Source organism: Macrobrachium nipponense, chromosome 2, assembly GCF_015104395.2.
Source record: "Macrobrachium nipponense isolate FS-2020 chromosome 2, ASM1510439v2, whole genome shotgun sequence".
NCBI classification, from domain to species: Eukaryota; Metazoa; Arthropoda; class Malacostraca; order Decapoda; family Palaemonidae; genus Macrobrachium; species Macrobrachium nipponense.
The window spans coordinates 102,694,949-102,718,591 of record NC_087201.1 but is presented as its reverse complement, the minus strand read 5'-3'; the positions used below and the strand labels follow the sequence as shown (position 1 = coordinate 102,718,591).

The following is a 23,643-nucleotide window of genomic DNA, read 5'->3' as shown; positions in this document are numbered from 1 at the left end:
CCTAAAACGACGGCACACTTCCCAATTGGTTCCTTTGTCATGTTAACATCTTATTTTATGTATCAATTCAGCAGATTTTTCTACTTTCATCATTTATTTATTTTTCACCTTTCCACATCTTTTCCATTGTTCCTCTTCCTCTTCATCCTTAACATTTTTTCTCTCTCTGATGCTGTGTTGACCTGATTCCACTTCTACCAAATCACCTTTATTCTTGCCACCTGCCCTTTTGCTTCCCACCTCTTATTCCTGTATATATATATATATATATCTCTTCTTTGTCAGTTATTCAAATCCACAATTGAGGAAAAATAGGTTCAACCTGGATTAATTATTAAAAGATCATGTCTCACAGGACAAGGAGAGATAAAAATGGAATGGGAAAAAGGGAAAAAGTCCTTAGTAATTGTGACAAAGCAGCTAAAAAATATTGAATACTATATATAACAAAGGGATATGAATTTGTGGGGTGCCAGACTGGAAGACTGGATTATATTAGGTATAATGCTGATTCAGTGTCGGACAAGGACTTGACATACAGTTTGCAATTTCACATGTAAATAGATTTGATCAACAATCATTTATTTGAAAAAATTCCCTCAAGACAAGATACAAAAATCCACTCTTACAATTCACTGCAAAAGGAATGAAAAATGAAATAGGTTACAAAAATATATAAGTTTAATACCTATCCATATCACAATAAGAGGTAGGCTAGCATTTACCATCAACAGTAATACTCTTATCCTAAAAAGGTATCTTTGTAACACTTCACACATATTCTAATTCATCTATAAAAATTCAAAGTACACAGAAAATGACAAAGCTGAGGAACAAAGGGGAAGTGTAAAATTTAATAACTTTTAAAACTTCAAAGCTAAAAATCTTACTTCAAAAATTAATGAGAAATTAGATAATGTTATTATTTTACTAGAATTTGTTAAATAGTGTACAATTTATTATAGCATTACTATTAATGTGCAACATAAGATCTTCAACATGTTATTTATGATTTCCTTCATCAATACCCTCTTCCCCCATCAATTCGAAACAAGACACCTGTAAAATTTTATGATCACTTCTTGCTTATACAGTACTAACCAAGTAAGTTAGTTGTATTTTACACACCTTGTTTCTTATGTTGTGATACTCCAGTCATCCTGGCTTACTCAACTTTAAAGAATACAAATGGTTGCATAGCTTCTGCTGCTGCTACTACTATAATTCATATTAATGCATTACTACATACTTAAGTACTACTGATAAAAAGATTCCTACATATTTCCCCAGGAAACTATAACCAATTTAAGTAGCTCCAAAATTTTATGATTCACAGGTATAAACACTTGCAATGGGGTATTAATTTGTTTCTCTCTGATTCATGCTTATCATAAAATATTATTTATGAAATTCAGGTATGTTACACCACATTACTGTACTGTACAGTGCTTTTTACTTGCAAATTCTGGTTTCAAGGAAGAGATGGTGCCCTTATTTACGTTATTTTTATAACTGAGTTAACACTACCAAAAATCATACAGTATTATACGATTACTTATATATGCAATGTAATATTGTGATTACAATAGGAACTAATCAATAAGGGGAATCCAGTCATTATGTCATTACTTAGTCGACTACTTCAACATCGCAAGATTACAGATCACATGCCTCTCCCATAAAAGTAAATCTACTTTTGTTTTATGTTTTGATATATAAAAGACTGTACTACATTTGAGGGGGCATAGTATTTTCTCATTAGAAAAACTAAAATTTAATGATAAAATTAATTATAAAAAATAAAAACCCAAATGAAATATACATATTTGACAGAAGGGCACATCTTCATGATATTTCAAGACGAATGGTACTGTGAAATTGACGGATTGGAAGCACAGCCTGGACAGCTGTGCAAAGTCTCATGGAGGAAGATGTCACAGTTGAAGCAAAATACTTGCTTGCAGGTCCCACAAATATATACCTGTTAAACATGAACAGTTTTACTGTATTATTAATCTACTTTAAAATAATTTGCTAATGCATTCTATTTAAATAAAATGAAACAAAATCTTGTCTTTAATGTATCTGCAGCTTCTCTAAAACTGAAGTGAATGTACAAAGCTGTGCATATATTAAACAAACCACTACCTTAATCTCACATTTTGGGTTCAGTGTTTGACCGTGCCATTTCATGAAAGAGGAAAATCCACATTCCCCAAACTGGTTTACACTGTGTCTTTCACAGGTTACTCTCACTTTAAAGCTTTGCTCTCAACATCATCAATACACTTGCCAATGACACTGGTCATTCAAGTGGAAAGAAAGGCCCTGCATTTCCCCAATAAGGAAAAAATATAAACCTTCTTGGTTTAGGTTTTCACAGTAAGTAACCCATAAAGAAATTGGTTCTGGAAGAGAGACATTTGGGAACTCCTAGCCATTTCACATTAGTGACACTTGCAAACTAGCTTTTACTGAATTTTGGCCAAGCACTGGGACCTATAAGGTCATTCAGAGCTGAAGAGGAAATTGAAAGTAGAAAGGTTTAAAAGGTGTCACATTGCAGTTGTAACATGAAACAATTGTTAGGAGAGGGTGGATAGTAAGATGGAAGAAAGAGAATATGAATGGAGGTAGAATAATTGGAATGAAAGGGGTTGCAGCTAGGGGCCGAAGGAACACTGCAGAGACCCTTAGGTAATGCCTACAGTGAACTGCATGAGGCACACTGACAGCACCACACCCATATGGGGCAAACTAGCTTTTATGATAGAGTAACTGCCAAAGTTATAAAAGTAAATAACATATGTGTATCTGGCCCAACAGTTGATAATTTGATATACAATTTTTTCCCTATATGATATCTGAAAAATCAGATAAATTAAAATTATTCTTTGTAAAACCAGAAATTCACCATAATGATTCCATACAATTGCACTTTTGAATTTTTTTTTTTATTTCATTAGGCATTTTCATACAAAACCATTAATCACAAATAGGTATACATTATGTCCAAGACCAAATGTTCCAAGGTTTACAAGGCTTTTCTCTGATAGACAAAGAGTAGTCTCACCATACACATGCCATTTGGATTCTGTTGTCTCCATTATTTCTCCCTTTTCCTGTACCTGTGTATGAGGAAACAGGCTTTATAAGGTTGGCTGGGAGGAACTGCAGTTCTGTAATCCAAATATTATCTCTGTGTGAACTTCTGAGGTGTAAAAGAGTTATGAGGGGTAAAGGTAGACTGACTCACCTACTACCTACACAAAACAGAAGGCACATCTAAATTACATTTCAAAGCCACATCTTACAGTGTCCAGACTTTGTGGGAACACACTCTCTCCTGCGATGCCTTGCCATTCATCACATTCTAATTCTTCTTTTTCCCAGCATTAACCCATTTTTAAAAGGAGTCACCGTTGTGAATGAGTCATCTCCATCGATTTATGTCCTGTGCATCATTCTCATCAATACCTTTCCATAATATATCTTCATCTATAACATTCTCATCAATACCTTTCCATAATATATCTTCATCTATACAATCATGCCATCTCTTTCTTGGTCTTCCCTTCTTCCTTCCTTCTACCTCACACTTCCATTTCCATTGTATGTCTTCCAACATGATGTTTCTCTCTTTGTAACAGGTGTCCATACCATTGAAGCCTTCCCTCCTGTATTTTCTTTTATATTTCAACTACCTTTGTCGATCCTCTTTTATACTCATATCTAATTCTATCTTCCCTTATTACTCAAGACATCCATCTCAACATTCTCATTTCTGCTACATCCATCTTCTTCTCATCTTTTTTCTTATACTTGCTGTTTCTGTTCCATACAACATAGCTGGTCTGACCACTGTCCTATGAAACTTTCCCTTCAATTTCAGAGGAACCTTCTTGTCACAGAGGACCCTTGATGCAGACCTCTAGTTATTCCATCCTGCCTGAATTCAATGTCTCGCCTCTTGGTCCATGCTTCCTCTATCCTCTAATATGGACCCCAAGTGCTTGAACCTCTGTACTCTCTTTATTTCTTCCTCATCCAATCTTATGGTATTTCCACCATCCTCAATAATACTGGAACAAATATATTCGGTTTTTTATCTGCTTAATCTCATTCCTCTCTCCTCAAGTGGTGCTTTCCACCTCTCCAACCTCCCCTCCAACTTCTCCCTCCTCTCTGAACACAACACAATGCCATCTGCACATAATATGCACCATGGCACTGCTTCTCTAACATCCTTGGTCATTACATCCATCACAATGTTGAATAATTCTGACACACTTTTCTGGAACCATCTTCTCCCTAAAACATCTCCATATTTCTTGCCTTAGCACTCTGCCATAGGCCTTTTCAAGGTCTATGAATACCAGATGCAGGTCTCGTTGTTTTTCTCTGAATTTCTCCAACAGGTGCCTTATGCAAAATATTCCATCCATTGTGCTGCTTCCCTCCACAAATCCTAACTGTTCTGTCCCTATTCCCACTTCCTATCTTAGCCTGCCATCTATTATTGTTTCCAAACTCTTCAACGTGTGAGACATTAGTTTGATACCTCTAAAATTACTGCAATCCTGGACATCACCTTTACCTTTAAATATAGGTATCAATATGCTTTCTCACCATTCTTCTGACATCTTTTCCTGTTCAAATATTTTTACCATCAGATCATACAAGATGTCTACCCCTTCCTCTCCTAAGGCTTTCCAAACTTCGACTGGGATTAAGTCAGGTCCTGTTGCTTTCCCATTCCTCATTCTTTTTAAGGCTTGTATCACTTCATCCATAGAGATCCCCATTACCATTCACATGTTTACTTGACCAACCTCTCTTACAAGTCTTTCATTTTCTTCATTTAACAGTTGCTCGAAATACTCTTTCCCTCTTTTCAAGATGTCTTCTTCCTTTTTTATGACCATACCATTCCTATCTTTCATTTGCTTAATATGGGTGATGTCCTTCGTTCTTTTATTTCTTAATTTTGACAGTTTGAGCATCTTACTCAACCGTTCATTTGTTTCCAGTTCATTATAAACCTCTTCATATGCCCTTGCCTTAACCTGAGTTACCACCCTTTTTACTTCTTTGTTTCTTTCCCTTAATCTTTCTCTGCCCTCCTCCAACTGTGACTTTAAATCTCTTCTTTGCCTAATCACATTCTAATATGTTTTAAAAATCACTTTGTCTCAGCCAATAAAAGATCTGGTTTTTAGTTACTTGCTTTTTTTCTTTTCCATGTAAACAGGAAGTTTGGAGGTGTCACTCCTGAATCCATGATCCTTTGTAATTAAAGCCTGATGGCTCACACTATGTAGCAAGTGGTCCTCTTTATCACTGGTGAAGGAGGTATGGCTAAGGGTGCTATGGAACAGTAATAGCTATTAGTTGCTTGAATCTCACTGGCTCATCTAACAGATGCAAATTCCAGTAGAATGACTCTTGAGTGTTAGGATCTAGGAGACCAACTCAACTTCTTGGCACTGGGCATTTGGCAGCCTGCTCCAAGGGTTTACCTCCTCAGCAAGAGTACCCATCTCCATGCAGGTGGCCTTTAAGGACTTTCTAGTCTCTCTCTTAAGGACTGAGAATGTCTCAATAACCATCTCCTATTAGGTATCCAAGGCTGCGTTTAAGTTCCTAACAGGAAGCTTCAATTACAGTGGGGGCCTCCCGTATTCGCGTTCTCCGGATTTGCGGACTTACACATTCGCAGATTTCTCTCTGAAACATATCCCCCATTATTCACGTGAAATTCGCCAATTCACGGTATTTTTCTATGAGAAATATCCACAAATTCCTGGTTTTTTATCAATTTCATTATAAAATACACTTTTTGTGATAAAACTATTTAAAAAAAAAAAACAGATATAAGAGTTTTTTGTGGATTTTTCTTGAGTTTCAAGTAACAAAATAGGCCATTTTAAGAATTTTTATAGTGGTTCCAACTACAGGTAGTCACCAGGGTTACGACGGGGGTTCCGTTCTTGAGATGCGTTGTAACCCAAAAATCGTTGTAAGCCGGATCATGAAAAATCCTAAGAAAACCTTACTTTTAATGCTCTGGGTGCATTGAAAACTATGTAAACTGCATTCTTATTGCATCTTTCATCAAAAAAACCTTCAAATATTGATTATTTTGCATTTTTGGTGTCACATTTCTTTTGCCAGATCAGCGTTGTAAGCGTCGTAACCCTAGAAATAATTTCTGATGAATATATTTGAAAAGCGCCTTAACCTCGGAACGTCGTAAGCCGAAGCCGTCATAACCCTGGGACTGCCTGTATTCATGGGTTCTAACTATTTACGGGGGGTCTGGTACACATCCCCCACAAATAGGGGGGAACCACTGTATGTCAGTAACGAGGGCTTCCCTGATACTTTGCAAGACCTTATAAATCATGAACAGTTGAGGTTCACAGATAATCATTATCATTATTAACCCTTAAACGCAGAGCTGGTATTTCTAAAAGTGTCTCCCGTATGCCGAAGGCGTTCGGGAGTGAGCGCCGAAGCGGAATTTTTTTTTTTTTTTTTTTAAATCACAACATGCTTAGTTTTCACGATTAAGAGTTCATTTTTAGCTCATTTTTTTGTCATTGCTTGAAGTTTAGTATGCAACCATAAGAAATGAAAAAAAAAAATCATTATCATATATAAATATTGGAATATATGACAGCGTGAAAAAAAATTTCATATATAATTGTAGACAAATCGCGCTGTGAGCAAAACAGTTGAAGCTTATCAGTTAATTATTTTTTTGTTGCATTGAACACTAAATTGTGATGATTTTGGTATATAAAAAATTGTAAAACAATTAAAGCAACACAGAGAAAATATTATCACAATATGATGCATGAATTCGTAACATGCTGACATAAAAAAAGTTTTTTTTCAAAAATTCACCATAAATCAAATAATTGTGCTAGAGACTTCCAGTTTGTTGCAAAATGAAGGTAATTGATTGAATATTACTAGACTGTAAGTGTTGTAGCTTACAATTGCAGTTTTTGATCATTTTGGTCAAGTTAAAGTTGACCAAAGGTCAAATTTTTTCTATGTAACATGATTTATATGAAAATATTTCAAAACATTGCACACATTTTTCATATCTAAAACTTTATGTAACGGCTAATATAAAATGGTGCAAACATTACGACAATTGGACAAAAGAATTTCTGATTTTTTCGGCAGAGTTACCACGCGGATGTAAGGAAAGTTTTTTTTTTCAAAACTTCACCATAAATCGAAATATTGTGCTAGAGACTTCCAATTTGTTGCAAAATAAAGGTAAATGATTGAATATTACTAGAATGTAAGAGTTGAAGCTTACAATTGCATTTTTCGACCATTTCAGTTGAGTCAAAGTTAACCAAAGGTTGAAATTTTGGCACTTATCGTAATTTATATGAAAATATTTCAAAACTGATAAAAGCTACAACCATGGGTTGTTTTTTGTTGTATTCTACATGAAATTGCACAGATTTTCATATATAAAACTTACTATAATGGCAAATATAAAACGGTGCAAACATTACGACAATTGGACGAAAGAATTTCTGATTTTTTCAGCAGTTACCGCGTGGACATAAGGAAAGTTTTTTTAAATATTCACCATAAATAAAAATATTGTGCTAAAGACTTCAAATTTGTTGCAAAATGAAGGTAAATGATTGAATATTACTAGAATGTAAAAGTTTTAGCTTACAATTGCGTTTTTCGACCATTTTGGTCGTGTAAAAGTTGACCGAAGGTTGATATTTTGGCACTTACCATTATTTATATGAAAATATTTCAAAACTGATAATAGCTACAACCATGGGTTGTTTTTTGTTGTATTCTACATAAAATTGTGCATATTTTCATATATAAAACTTTATGTAATGTTTAATATGAAGCGGTGCAAACATTACGACAATCGGACAAAAGAATTTCTGATTTTTTCGGCAGAGTTACCGCCGGTCTATCGCATTCTCGAGCTCTGTCTCAGGAAACAAAAACTGGGACTCCAACAGATCACCGTTCCTCAATGCATGCAAGACTCCGTGTCAACTGATCTCTCCATCCTAGACAAAGCCGCATCTCTTCTAATCAGAAGAAGGTTAACCCATAAATTAACACTGAGGTGAGCCATATATGAAAACGCCTTGCCTCCGGACTGCAACAGACTGGCAAGTGAGGATGCACTCACCAACCGTTCTGGAGACCTGTCAGAAGCTATCTTGGCAATGACCACAGACCAGAAGTCCAGCCAAGAAACCATCTGCAACATGGAGGTTGCCGTAGATTCCAATGCTGAGGCATCTTGCGGAGACAAGGACGGAACCACTGATCTCACCTGCTCCAAAGTCAATCCCGGCTTCAGGCGAATGACATCTGAGTTAAGATGGCGCGACATCAAAAATGCAGAGTTCATAGCATAGTAATTCCTATGTCTCGTGAGAGGTGGGGGTAATAGCTAGGTAGAGCCCTTAGAGCGATGCGAACCGTCCCAGTCTGAAACAGAGGCGTTAACCTTATGCAAGACCGACTGGACATGCCCCGACAAGGGAAGCTGAAGAGAAGATTTGGGATCCTGTGTAGCTCCTACCAAGGCTTCTAAGCAAGAAGGAGTGTAAGACGACCGAGCCTGAGTCCTACTTTCGAAATTGTTGAACCCACAAATGAGATCAACAACTTCCGAAAAGAAAGACAAAACTCTTGCGTGTCTCCCTCTCCAGCTCCGGAATGGAGACCGACGAGAAGGATGTGTAGACTCCTCTAAGGGACCTTCCCCATTAAAATTAACGGAAGGATCAGCAGCCAAACAGCCCGAAAACAAACTAACCTGTCTGGGCTGGGTCGACGCTCCCGAGACGAACCCACTATAACACTAGGAACATCACTTCGTACTCCTCCAACAGATGACTCATTAACATGTCCGTGAATGGTCATGGGCATGGCAGGCGTAAGAACGTGAGTTGGGGAGGAATCCCGAACACTCGAGATCGAAGGAGACTCCCCCAGATTCAAACTCTTGGATGCACTAGTGAGAAAGGCAGGCAAACACTCCTGCTGCACCAACTCCGCACTCACCACCTTCGACCTCTTGAAAGGCGCCTTGAGATCCTTACGGCGACGAATAGGCCTTGGAGAAGAAGGAGCACTTGCATCATGTGCATGGACAAGGGGGGTTGCAACACACTCGCGATGTGCATGGATGGTGGAGGTTGCAACACACTCGCGATGTGGACAGACGGGGGAGGTTGCAACACGCCCATGATTCGATGCAGAGGACGAAGCAGCCACTGCAGATTGCACAAGGGAAGATACACTAACACACTCCGAAACACCAACACTCATAAGAACACGTCCGCATTGTTCCTCCCTCGTAGGTGAAGAAAGAACATAGTCCTTAGCCTTCCAACGCTTGATACGCCAACATAGATTATAGGGGAGGGGGAAGAGGGAGAAGAACCACAACTAGTTTCTTATGTGATTCTTTTCGCAGGAGGCGGGGACAAAGCAACACGTTTCCTTCCAGTCAAGGCAGCCAACTTATCATCCAAAACTGAGTCTAACCTCTTAAGCACTGCCTGGCATATAACCTAAGACTGATCTGCAAGAGGCTCCAATGACATGGAAGGGAGAGTAGCAAACTGGGTGGCAGGGATGATGTCACAGCCGAGAGAGGTAGTGCAGAGGAGACGACTGGGAGTGATGTCATTAATGGGAGTGACGTCATAAGTGGTGATGACGTCACGGCTTCCCCTCTGTGTGAAGGGGAATCAGACCACTGGCGAAGGAATACACAACAACGGATCCCGTGACGTCATCAATGGGGCTGACGCCACGGCTTCCCTCCGACTCGAAGAAGCGGCAGCAGCCACTGGGGAAGCAATACAAGATGGCTGACCCCGGCTACCCACAAAGATGAAGCCGGGAGGAGGGGGGTAGCAAGCCTCCATAAAGTGCGCTAGCAACCCCTCCAAGGATAGGGGAACCCCTAGCCCGAGCGTCTTCCAAATCGCCGCCATCTTGGACGCCTCCGACTATGGAATAAATGAGAATGATGAAAAAGCCTCCTCCTTCCTGGGAATCAAATTAACTCCCGAAGAAGAAGGGGCAACATTACAAACATCAATCTGGTGGCCTCAAGATACTTCCAGCGACGAATCAATGGAAGAAAAGGAAGGAGACACAGGAACAACGCTACCATGGGGGTTGAATATTGCAGGAAACAAAGCATCGGGAAGAGGCGAAAAACCTTCCCATGAAGGAAGAGTCGAAACCCTCCAATGCTCTCTCTTGCAATAAAATGACTTCTACTGCTCTTTAGGCCATGCCCGGCATTCCGTACAAGGATTCGTTATAGTACAAAAATTAGAACGGCACCTGCTACACATGATGTGGGGATCAGTCGCTCCTGAAGCCAAAAAACGAGAACATGGAAAATCTGGAATTCCGGGGCACACATGTTGACGGGGCCAAGAAGGAGCAGAAGAAGCCATAATATCAGCCAAAAACACACATACACTAAACACAAGCGAAACAGGCAATGAACCGGGTAAAGGCCAAGAGAAGTTAACCACGACTCTCGTCCAGGCGGTTAAAGAAAAGACTGACGCGTTGGCGTAGGTGAGTGGTCCTCGACCTGTCTTAACCCGATCTAAGCATGCGTTGCCAGATATCACAAGATTCCTTGCTTTCATCTGTTTTTTAACTGGATCCAGCTAGGCGCTAGAAATTATCCTATTGTTAAGACCAAAGGTTTGTTCGCGTATGAACAAGGGAATTTTCATGCAATGGAGTTCGTAGCGGGAAGTTGGAGTAGCCTGAGATGTTGGGGAACTGTGGTGCTGTATAGGTGGAGTGATGAAGGGATTATGCTGATGTGGATAAAGTATCTCCAATAACAATGTATTATACAGGTTTGAAGGAAAAAGTGCATGCATCATTGAATCTGTTCCCTCTCTTGATCTGTGGTATTCACTGGACACTCACAAGAAAAAAAAAAAGAAAAAAAAAAAAAAGTAAGCCTAACTGAATCTTCTATCCATCAAAGTTTGGCTTGCTTACTCATAGACAACTATCAAAATATTTCAAGTGTTTTTTAAAAATCTTTCCCTCTCCGTCTAAAGTATTCATCAGACATCAGTCATAGGCTTAGATCTAGTCATGAGTCCTGGTTTAACAATATCATGACGAGGCATTAGAATTCAACATTCACAAATGAATGTTGCTCAGCAACATTTACACTACTCTATTGTCCCAACTCTCTTGTGGTGCTTCAAGGAGTTCCACTTCTAGGCCCATTTTCTAAACTTTGCTGTTCTCTAAACAATCTGGTTTATCTATGTATGATTCTCTTTGGTATATTATGCTTTCTGATATCTCTCTAGCTGGAACTTGCACTGAATGCAAGGCATTTTCTGTTTTCTGTAAAATTTAACTAATGGAATGATTTACCTACTTTCAACTTAAATTATTGAAAAGGTAATACTGTATATGAAATTTTCCAAGACCATTTGTATTTTTCATAGCTACAACCTGAGGTTCTTAACAAATGGATAATTTTCTAGCACCTAGCTGGAGCCGGTTAAATTGTAGATGAAAAAGCAAGGAATCTTGTGAGATCTTGGCAACGTGCTGCGTATATCGGGTGAAAACCAGTCAAAGACCACGCACCCACGCTACTGTGTTCAGCATTTTTCTTAACCGCCTGGGTGTGAGTCGCAGTTGCCCCCGCTCGGCCTTTTACCCACTTCATTGCCTGTTTTTGCTGTGTTTGTCTGTGCGTGTGTGCTTGTGTTATGGCTTCCTCTGCTTCTTTTCGGCCTCGCCAACGTATGTGCCCGGGAACTCAAGGTTTCCTGTGTTCTTGTTTCCTGGCTTCTTCAGTTACAGACCCACACTCCATATGCAGTAGACGTTGTGCTAATGTTTATACCATAAACGAATCCCTGCCCGGAATGTTGTGCGTGGCCTAGAGCGCAGTGGAAGTTATTTTATAGTAAGAGGGAGCATCGTAGAGTTTCGACCCTTCCTTCGTGGGAAGGGTTTTCATCTCCTCGCCCCAATGCTTGCCCCCACCCCCCTTCTTCCGTAGTCACACATCATGATGCTAGTGTTGTCGTGCCTGTCTCTCCTTCTTTTTCTTCCATTGATTCATCATTGGAAGTATCAGGAGGTCTCAGGCTGATTTAATGGGTGTAATGTCGGCCCCTCTCCTCGGGAGTTAATTTACTTCCCGCCCCGATGGAGGAGGCTATTTCATCGGTTTCTTATATTTTAGGTTCAGAGGTGTCCAAAATGGTGGTGCTCTGGTCATTACTTGGGGCTAAGGGGTTCACCCTCCTTGGAGGATTGGTTAACACATTCATGGATGCTCGCCTTCCCTCAGGCATGCATTGTACGTAAGGCAGGGGACGAAAAAATTATGAAACTTTGCCAAAACTAATTTGTGCATTTGTACATAGATTCATGCAATTAAAGTATACTTTATTTAAACAAATACCTCAGAACTTTGAGTGACTGCAAGATGAATGAAAAAGGAATGATAATTTCACCTTATGAAAAAATACTTTTACATGTAAATTTAACAACATACTTCAAATACTACATTACATCATGTAACTATATTGTACACTGCAGTGGCTCTAGTATACTTAGCAAATTATTAGACTAAGTATGAAAGATCATCAGTTTTGACATGATTGTTCCATTTCCATTGTTTAATAACTCTCCTGTACTAAGTAGATCATTCCATTCAGTAAAAATATTTTCAGTTTTACTGGACTAGGAAAATTGTGTTAGCTAATGAAATCTCAGGTAATACTTAAGATTTTTAACTATTATTCATAAAACTACCTACAACAAACAGTAAAAATAAATAATTTTACATAAATTATGTACCTTAAACAGGAAAACTTGCATATCTAAAAATATGCAAGATGGGGGTGTACATAAAATATAATTGCCACCAACACTGAAAGCTACATAGTACTGTAACAAATACAAAAATACCAAACCAACATAATATTCACTTCATATCAGATAAAAATACCAAGCACCAGTGAATCAAATGACAGAAAGTATGCTTACATTTTTGTCTGCAGAACTGTCTGTGAATGGCTTCAGACAACCATAGCAATTTGTTGCAGAAGTGTTTTGTGATGGTTCCTCTATGAAATGCTTCAGAGGAAACAAGTGTCTGAAAAATTAAATGAGAAAAATAATAATTAACTCTTAAAATAATAAAACATAAGGTACCACACAGTAATAATATTCAATACAATATCATCTACATTATCATTAATCTTAAGTTGTTATTATTATTATTGGTTTGCCAATAATAATATAAGGACACTGATGCATTTATTACATGCATAAAACGTCAAAATCAAATTTGGGACAAAAACACAATGCAGACACTCAGAAATCTGTAAATTAATTCCAAATTTTAAAAATCAGTGCTAATGTACATGTAGACACTGCAGCAATTGTTACCAATTGTTAATGTATACAAGAGCAAGGGGACTTATTTACTTCAAGTACAGTATTTGGCACTGGTCCTATGTTCAATAAGTACAAACTTCAAGGATTCATTGACTAAGCAAAAAGTACAGGGATTTGAATATCATTTATAAAAATAAAGTACTTTTGCTGACTGCACAGGAATACATAATAACACTTTACAATACAAAAAATAAATTACTAGTATATACGATAATTTTCAGCACCTATGTAAGATAAATCAAATGAAAATTCTTTAATATAAAAAAGTAAATAAAAAATAGTTTCATTTATTAGCAGAGGAAGTGCAGAAAATGGATGAATCCCATAAAGTAACAACAGAATAACTTAAGACTGGTTTACACCTATGCACTTTTGTGGTGCAGTCTATTATGGTGTGGGACCGCAAGAAACTGCATGGAACCGCACTATAAACGCACCAAAAGCGTGCCACCTCGCTGGCGGGGGTAGGCGAAGACCGTTTAAGCCGCACTACGCTGCCCGGATTTTAAATCATTTCAAATTTCTGCGCGGCGTCTGGCGGGTTGATAAAGTCACACGAAGCCGTAAGCGGTGTGGCGTTGCCCCGCAACAAAAGAAGTAAGAACCCACACGGTGATGTGCCACACCGCACCACACCCCACATGGTGCGATGTGGTGCGACGTCGTACCACCCGTGAGGGAGTGTTATGGCGTGATGTTACGGCGTCGTGCACGATTAATAAATGGCGCACACATGTTGCGGGGCGTGCAGCTTGCGTGCGGCGTGTTATGGCATCTCCCTAGGTAGATTTTTTTTTCTTTTAACTGAACCTCAATATTTTTTTTTTCTTTTATTAAGAAATATTACTTTACAAAATTATATTTTACAATTTTGTATAAACATTATAAGATCTATGTATAATATAAAAATATTACAATTTATTATTTTTCTAAATATGTTTTTAAATTAGAAACATACTGATTCTTGAAAATTTTGTTAACATTAGACTTAAATCCTATAATATTTATATTTGATGTATTTAACAGTCTATTCTTTATACATTTAATAATTTGCTGGTCAGTACTTATTCCCAAATATCTTGCCATCCATATACTTGAAATAAAATCTGCTATTATTACCATTGATGTATTTTCATCCCTTTTTGAGTTTGCTTCAAAACTTAGTTTTAAAATCCTTAACCTGCTATTAGTTTTTTAATTTACAACATTTTCTAAGCAATTCGAATACCCAAGACAACAAATTCTTAACCAAAGGACAGAAATATACCATATGCATATTAGTTTCTATGCATCCACTACCGCATTCCTTAACATCTTTTATTTTCATCATGGCTAGCCTATCATTTGTACTTAAAACTTCATGAACATGCTTAACCAAATTTCTCTACTTTTATTTTCTATATACTTATTATTTATGTGTTCCCAAATTAGTTTCCAGTTGAATAGTGGATACAATTTTTCAATATTTGGAACATATTTACTGTTTTTCATTAAATGTTCATATACCACTTTCGTTTTTATCTGTGGATAAGAGGTCATATTAATTAGCACTTCGTAATAATGATTATCATACTTTCATAAAAACTAGGTGTAAAATAGTGCACTCCTGATGTTGGCATTCATTTTCTATAAGGTAGGTTGCTCTGACTTTACAATAATAAATAATCATTTGGTAACCAAAACAACGATCTTTTAAACATTTTAGAAATGTACTAAACATGATTGACTTCGCTTTACACTGAATATCAATAATTCCACAACCACCTCTTAATTTTGACAAAAACATAGGTCGATTGGATGGAAGGTTGCTGCGCATTCTGGGGAGGATAAAAGGGGCCGGACAGACCACGGGGGCATCATTCGCGCTCTGACAGCCTGTCGACAATGTATAAATAAATAGAATTTTAATTTTTTAACAATAAATTATTTTTTAGTTATTAAATGATTTTGTACATTTTATATCATTCATAATGTTTCTTTTTGTAATAAATAAGTTGAAATACTGAATTGCATTTACATTTTCCTTATTGATGCTTAATTTATATGTCATGACAATATATATGATGATATGATTGGGTGAAATGAAATTGAAAAATGAAAAAGCATGGCCATAAAGAATAATAACATGAAGAAATATAACAGGAAACAAATAACATGAAATATGAAATAAATAGAGCTCGGAAAATAACTCGAACTATAAAATGGAATGTAACATGAAATAAATATGGCCATCAAATGATATGATAACGTACAAGGTAAAGAACAATAATATAATATTGAGAACAAGATCAAATGAACATGAACACATACAAATATGATAATGAAACAATAATTAACATTGACTGGACATAGTTATTAGCAGGGGAACAATGAAAAATCAGTAACAGACTAAAGACATATTGACCTCAGTTGATAATATATGATATTTGCAGTTGAAAATGTTATGGTATAAACCAAGTCCCAATTTCATTTTCTTACATTCTATACTTTTAATGTTCATTTTCTTACAGTCTGTGCTTTTCATGTTCATTTTCTTACATTCAATGCTTTTCATGTTCATTTTCTTACTTTCTATGCTTTTCATGTTCATTTTCTTACATTCTATGCCTTTCATGTTCATTTTCTTACTTTCTATGCTTTTCATGTTCATTTTCTTACATTCTATGCTTTTCATGTTCCTTTTCTTACTTTCTATGCTTTTCATGTTAATTTTCTTACTTTCTATGCTTTGCATGTTTGTTTAGTATAAGTATTTTTGTTATGTCCATCATTTGCTTCTCATTTGTCTCATTATTATGAATTTTGTTATTATTACTCCACAACAACACCGCAACCCACCGCCAACTCCGTAACACTCCGCTAGACACTGCAAGAACACGCCAAGACATGCCCGTAACACACTGCACGGGTCAGTGCCACGCTGCCCAATAAGGGTAATTTTTTCTCCCCACCACGTCAATTTTGAGGCAGTTTCTTGCGGCCCCATGCCGTAATAGCCTGCAACACAAAAGTGCATAGGTGTAAACCTAGCTTTACTAAGCTTTGAGTTAACCTCATGGTTGCTGCTTGACAAAACTCATTTCATACTTACAATTTAAACGATCATTGACATAAAGAATACTTTACAATTTATGTACCAGTGTACCCATACCACAAAAAAAAAGATGGTAATTAAAAAGAGTTCAGACAGCAAATCTTTCTGTATCATCCCAAAGTTTGGATCAATGAATTTTCCTTTTTAATACTTATAAAAGGGATAGCAGGGAGAGAGGATAGCTCAGGCTAGACGAAAGCAAGTCCAAACATGGAGTTTATTATTTAGAGACTGTCGGTGTTACACTTACACAGGAAAATAAATATACAGATACAGTGTTCCCCCCGTATTCGCGGGGGATGCGTACCAGACCCCCCCGTGAATAGTTAGAATCCGCGAATGTTTGGAACCCCTATAAAAGCGCTAAAAACAGCCTATTTCGTTAGTTAAAACTTAAGAAAAACCACTACAAATTTTCATACTTGGTTTTTTTAATAGTTTTATCACAAAAAGTGCATTTTATGATGAAATTGATCACAAAAACCAGGAATTTGTGGATATTTCTCATAGAAAATTACCGCGAATGCGCGAATTTTCCGCGAATAATGCGGGGAAACGTTCCCGAGAGAAATCCGTGAATGTGTGAGTCCGCGAATCCGGAGAACGCGAATACAGGGGGTCCACTGTACACTGTATTTCATGACAGATATAATGATAATTATTGAAGTGCAACTATACCACTGATCCCTATTTCTAGACTCCTAAAGTAGAGCCCAAAGGAACTGACATGTGCATGGGGAAAACTGGAGCAAAACAAAGTTAAAAAATTAACACAACTAAAAAAGCAATGCAATTGGAGCTGAAGGGATACTGCAAAATACTTTAGTACGTTCTAGTGTATGAGAAGTCACACTGTAGGAAATGAGCCTCACAGGAAAAGGCTTACGTAGACCTTATGATTTTATAAGGCAAATGGACTCCCATAAATGTGATGTCAACAAGAGCTCATACAATATTAACTACAAATACATGATACAATCAGATTCAATACTATGCCTAAACTGTAGGCTTATTATATATGCTTTACAATAAACACATGCAGAATCAATATAACTCACCTATATGACCGTGCAAGATGTGGAGCAGTCACAAGCATGAGACCACAAACTCTGCATTCAGCTGGCAGATCGCAATATTTAGCAGTGCACTGAGGGCAATAGTAACCCCTGGTGTTAAGGGCTGGAAGATCATCTAAATGACTATAAAAAAAAAATGTTTCTCTTTAATTAAGTGAAAAATATTTCAACTTGATAATGAACACCAGCAATGACAAAAGACTAACACAGAAGACAAAATCTGTAGTTGAATCTAAGCTAATTCTCCAGTCAGCATAAACTAATGGTATAAAAAAAATCATACATACTTATATCTCAGGTAAAAACCAATATCTACATTGTCTACATTTTGTTGTATAGAAACAAAATATAGAGAAAATTCAAATTACAATTAAATATACTTACCACATGCAAAGGGCTGCTTTGGCATCAATGTTAACCTGATGAGGAAAGCCAACTTTGATAAGTGTGTGATCCATCTTGACGGACGCAGCAGGAGGCTCCAGGTGTTCATTAATTAGTTCTTTGAGATGAACATCATTCATAGAAACTGACATTGATCCTCCTGTCTCTTGGCTAATTTCTTTACATACATGGAGCTCTGCTGTAAGGCCAATGACAGACACTCGAACATTAGCCTCCTTGACTTTCTGTTTAATAATTGTGAGAAAAGAAAAGTACTGTAATGTGTATACATTAGAATAATGCAGATATATTTAGTAAAGAAGAAAATAAGGCAAGGTCATTGAATGAATAAGGGACATACATACATACATACATACATACATACATACATACAACATACATACATACATACATACATACATACATACATACATACTATACATACATACATACATACAAATACATACATACATACATACATACATACATACATACATACATACATACATACATACATACATACATACATACATATATATATATATATATATATATATATATATATATATATATATATATATAGATATATATATATATATAGGCAGTCCCCGGGTTACGACGGGGGTTCCGTTCTTGAGACGCATCGTTAAGCTGAAAATCGTCAATATATATAGGCAGTCCCCGGGTTACGACGGGCGGGGTTACCGTTCTTGAGACGCATCGTAGCTGAAAATCGTCATAAGCCAGAACATCATCAAAAAATCCTAAAAAAACCTTACTTTCTGGGCTCAGCTCTGTGTCGGCCTATGAAAAATCCTTAAGATCATTATTTCTAGGTAAAATTAATCTAAAATTACCAGAGAAAATTATATATATATATATATTATATATATATATATATATATATAATATATATATATATATATATATATATATACGTATATATATATATAAGAGATCCTCACGTGAAAATGAAAGAAGGAGGAGAGCTCGCTCCTTACCCGGGCACTCCTCTAGTAGACGGAAAGTTTTATACCTCATTATATACGGATATACCCTTACTGTTACGGTGACTTTTAGTTTTAATTTATTTTTATGTACTATCTCCGTCGTTCTCCGTCGTGGTTTCATGGCTCCTCACCACTCCTGGTTGGAATCTTTTTCCTGTCTCCGGCGTAGCCTCAGACCTCCTCCAACCGCCTAGTTAACCACACGTATTACGGCGGGGCTCTAGTTTAATCTAACTTACATGCTCCGGCATGCAGCGGAGTATTTGTTAGGCTGTAAGTGTGCACCTGATACTCATGTATCTCTCCACTTACAGGCTACCAACTGCCAGGTCCCAGGTTGCAAAGCGACGTTGTACGACCCTGCGCCCATGAAGAGTGTAGGACCCAGCCCCGTGTGCCACCAACCACAATGGACTGATCGTTTGGCACCTGGAGGCTTGCACCATCTGCTATGACCTCGTGAGTCAGCTTTTGAGTGGGGTAAGTTTACTCCTTGACATTTCTTCGTCTTATCATCCACTAACCCTTAGTTTTAAGCTTCTTTAAACCGTATCTCCGCCGCTAGAAGCTTCATATCGCCTTCTCTTCCAGGCTGCCGCCGTGAAGGAAGTCGCCCTGGCAACCCTGAAGGCTTGGGTGGGCGGCTTCGGGAGAACGCCGCCAAGGGCCACCTTATATGCTCGACAAGAAGCTGGCCGTCCAGATCTTCCCCAGAGGCAAGGCGATGGGGTATGTGGACCCCATCTCGGCAGCCACCACTCATAGCCTCTATTCAGCAGGAGGTGCAGCAGGCGTTCGGGTCCGTCTCTACGCAGGAGCCGGTCCCAGATGTGGCCAACCTGGACCTGAATATCGAGCCTATGGCGGTAGGGGCAGAGGATTTGTTGGTTGAGGTAGGTGTGTCGGGCGCCCAAGGTCTTTCCTGGGTGCTCCTGGATCTTCTGTTCCTTCTTCCTCTTCCTTCCAAGGCTTCACGGGATCTGAGATCCCTGCTCGTTCTCCCGCTCTCTCTGTACCCCCGAAGGTGAAGGGACAGAGAGAACAAGAAGACCCTACATAAGACGACTTCTAAGAAGTCGTCGTCTTCTTCAGCTAGGAAGTCTCACGACTTCCTACGCAGACGCGGTGAAAACGAAGCCTAGCTCTTCCTATTCAAAGAGCTCTAGAAGCAAGGCTTCTAAGGAGAAGGCTCGCGCTCCGGCGAGCCAACGCCGAGCTCTTTTGATCCCACCACTTTCTCAGCAGTAGTGATGCAACAAGTGGGAGAGATGGTTGGCTCTCTTGGCTCCAAGTTTGAGCAAATGTTTGCACAGCTGTCAAACACGATCAACCAGTCTGGTCAGTCTATCCAAGACCTCTCTAACCGAGTTAGAGAGCATGACGACCGCTTTGCTGGCCTCAACCAGGCCCCTCAGCCAAGCTCCCCTGTAGCAGGTACTGGTCTCTTACAGTTACCTCCTTATGAATCCCTACCAGCCTTCTCTATGGATAACCCATGGAGAGTGGCCGCTTATGCCCCCTTCAAGGACGGCATGATTTCTATCCCGGAGTGTGGAACTCGAAGGATTGAGGACTTCGAGTTCTACCCTCCCGGACTGACTCAGCCTTTCATAGGGTATGCTAGGCTGACCGTCACTGCTCTCAATAGAGAGGATAAGATCTCTCGAGAGACTGTGCTATATAGTATGGATCATGCACAGTGGGAATGGGTTCACTGCCTGGAGGATTGGGACTGTACCAACACCAAACTCCAGGCATTCAAGAGTCCCTTTACTATCTTCGCTACGGAGGAGGAGGCTTCTCTTCCGTTCGCTACTAAGGTAGTAGAAGCGACTCTTCAGGCAGTCCTTAAAGACGAGCCCATGCCACAGTTGAGGGAGGCGGAATCTACATCTCCGCTCTTCCCGTCCTTCGGAGAATTGTGGGAGAACCTACCTGCCACTTTCTCAGTAGGTAAGCTGAAGCCAGACTGCGCGATGGATCAGTTTGGCGAGAAGCTTCCGAGACTGCCTGATACCCTTATTCAGGCAGAGTTCGATGCCCGTACAAGATTTGGGAGGTCTCTTAACTCCCTTATCATTACGGAGATGGCTGCCCTGTCCTACGCTACAGAACCGTTGTTCAAGATACTGGCTAAATCCCAGCTCCAGACGGTTCAAGCCGATGCTTTTGACTTCTTCTTAGCCAGAAGGAACTGCCGAAAGCATGTCTTGCAGGAGGCAACTATCAGGCATGAGCCTAATAGACTCTTAGCTCCCAGCATGTGGGTGCGGACCTCCTTCCCAGAGGCCTCTGTGAATGAGGTGCACCACGAGGCTGCTAGGCTTAACCAGAGCCTTAGAGCCAGATGGGGCATCTCTTCCAAGAGGAAACAAGAGACCGCCCCTGCTGCTGGTAAAAAACTAAAGAAGACAGGTAGAAGGTTCCAACCTTACCAGAAACAACAGCAGCAACAGCATTTCGTTCAGGCCGTCCCAGTTACACAACAGGGACAGCCGTCAACCTCGAAGCAGACACAGCCCATTCTCCTGTTGTCTCCTCAAAGTCAACCTTCCACCTCTTATGCAGTCTCGCCGGCCTTCAATTCAATGTATGAAAGCCAGGCCTACCCAACCTTCAACAGGTTCTCTAGGGTAGCAGGGCGAGAGGCCACTTTCGCCAGCGTGGCACAGGAAGAGCTGCAAGAGGCAAGCACTTCAGAGGAGGGCGCGGAGGTCAACACCCGCTCAACAACAGTGAGGCTCCCAGGTAGGAGGGAGGCCGTTCCTCTTCCGTCACAGGTGGGGGTTCAGCAAATGGGCACAGAGCATCGTGTCCAAAGGATTGGGTTGGAGTTGGATCAAAGATCCTCCTCAATCAAATCATTCTATCAAGTACCATCAAAGGAGTTGACAGATTATGCGGAGGAACTCCTTCAGAAAGGAGCTATTGCGAGAGTCAAGCATCTAAAATTTCAAGGTCGCTATTCAGCGTGCAAAGAAAGGCTCAACAAAAAGAAGGGTAATCTTAGACTTGTCAAAGCTAAACTCTTTCATCGTTGCGACAAGTTCAAAATGCTCACCATCGCAGGTACGGACCTTACTTCCCCGTGGGGCCGTCACAACCTCTATCGATCTTACAGACGCATACTATCATATCCCTATAGCCAGACACTTCCGTCCATTCCTAGGCTTCAAACTAGGAAATCAGAAGTTCTCATTCAAAGTGATGCCCTTCGGTCTGAATGTAGCCCCCAGGGTATTCACGAAAATAGCAGAAGTGGTAGTTCAACAGTTGAGAACTCAGGGGATAATGGTAGCAGCATACCTCGACGATTGGTTGATCTGGGCACCAACGGTCGAGGAATGTCTCAAAGCCACGAAGAAGGTAGTACAATTTCTGGAACATCTGGGGTTCCAGATAAACAAATCGAAATCCAGACTCACTCCGGAGTCTCATTTTCAGTGGCTAGGAATACAATGGGATTTGTCTTCCCACAATCTGTCAATTCCAGTGGTCAAAAGAAAAGAAATAGCCAAGTCTGTGAGGCAATTTCTCAAATGCAAACAAACATCAAGGAGAAACCAGGAAGAAATCCTGGGTTCTCTTCAGTTTGCCTCAGTGACAGCATCCTCCTGAAAGCAAGGCTGAAAGATAAATCGAGTTTGGCGATCGAGAGCAAACGTCAAATCTCGGGACAAGTTGTCAGTAATTCCACAGATCCTTCGCAACCAGCTCCGGCCATGGACAAAAGTGAAGAATCTTGCCAAATTGGTACCCCTTCAATATCCCCTTCCAGTGTTAACCATTCACACGGATGCCTCCCTGTCCGGTTGGGGGGGATATTCTCAATTCAAACAAGTTCAGGGGACTTGGTCAGTTCAGTTCCGCAGCTCCACATAAACGTCCTGAAGCAATGGCAGTATTTCTTACCCTGAAGAGACTCCTTCCCCCGAAGAAGTCTCATCTAAGACTAGTTTTGGACAGTGCAGTGGTAGTACATTGCATCAACAGAGGAGGGTCCAAATCCAACACGTGAATCATGTCATGATACCCATCTTTGCGCTAGCAGACAAGCACAGATGGCATCGTCCGCCACTCACCTGGCAGGGGTAAGAAATGTGATAGCAGACGCTCTGTCCCGGTCAGTCCCTCTGGAATCAGAATGGTCCCTAGACGACAGGTCATTCCAGTGGATATGCCAGAGAGTCCCAGGCCTCCAAGTAGATCTCTTCGCCTCACAAGCGAACCACAAGCTCCCTTGCTATGTGGCCCCAACCTGGACCCTCTGGCCTATGCCACGGACGCCCTGTCGTTAGACTGGAATCAATGGAGGAAAATCTATATATTTCCTCCAGTGAATCTCTTTTGAAAGTCTTGAGCAAGCTGAGGACTTTCAAGGGACTAGTAGCTCTGATTGCTCCAGACTGGCCAAAAAGCAAACTGGTATCCTCTGCTTCTGGAATTGGGTCTCCGACCTCAACGGATTCCCAATCCCAAGTTGTCGCAATCAGTACAAATGAGGACTGTGTTCGCTTCCTCAGGAATTCTCCAGACCCTAACTTTATGGACTTCATGAAGTTTGCGGCTAAAAAAGATG

At 39.6% G+C, this 23,643-nt stretch overlaps 1 protein-coding gene across 1 annotated transcript in view; it reads right to left on the bottom strand.

Annotated features, from left to right (window-relative positions):
* Nucleotides 1–667: 667 nt before the first annotated feature.
* Nucleotides 668–23,643, bottom strand: part of LOC135220862 (general transcription factor IIH subunit 2-like) — a 73,229-nt gene continuing 50,253 nt past the window's right edge. Inside the window, exons 5-8 of the mRNA XM_064258436.1 lie at nucleotides 18,055–18,299; nucleotides 17,653–17,793; nucleotides 13,087–13,195; nucleotides 668–1,981 (exon numbers count right to left, since the gene is read on the bottom strand). Of these exons, the coding sequence (XP_064114506.1) occupies nucleotides 1,856–1,981; nucleotides 13,087–13,195; nucleotides 17,653–17,793; nucleotides 18,055–18,299 (621 nt within the window). The 3' untranslated portion in view covers nucleotides 668–1,855. The remainder of the gene's footprint in view (nucleotides 1,982–13,086; nucleotides 13,196–17,652; nucleotides 17,794–18,054; nucleotides 18,300–23,643) is intronic.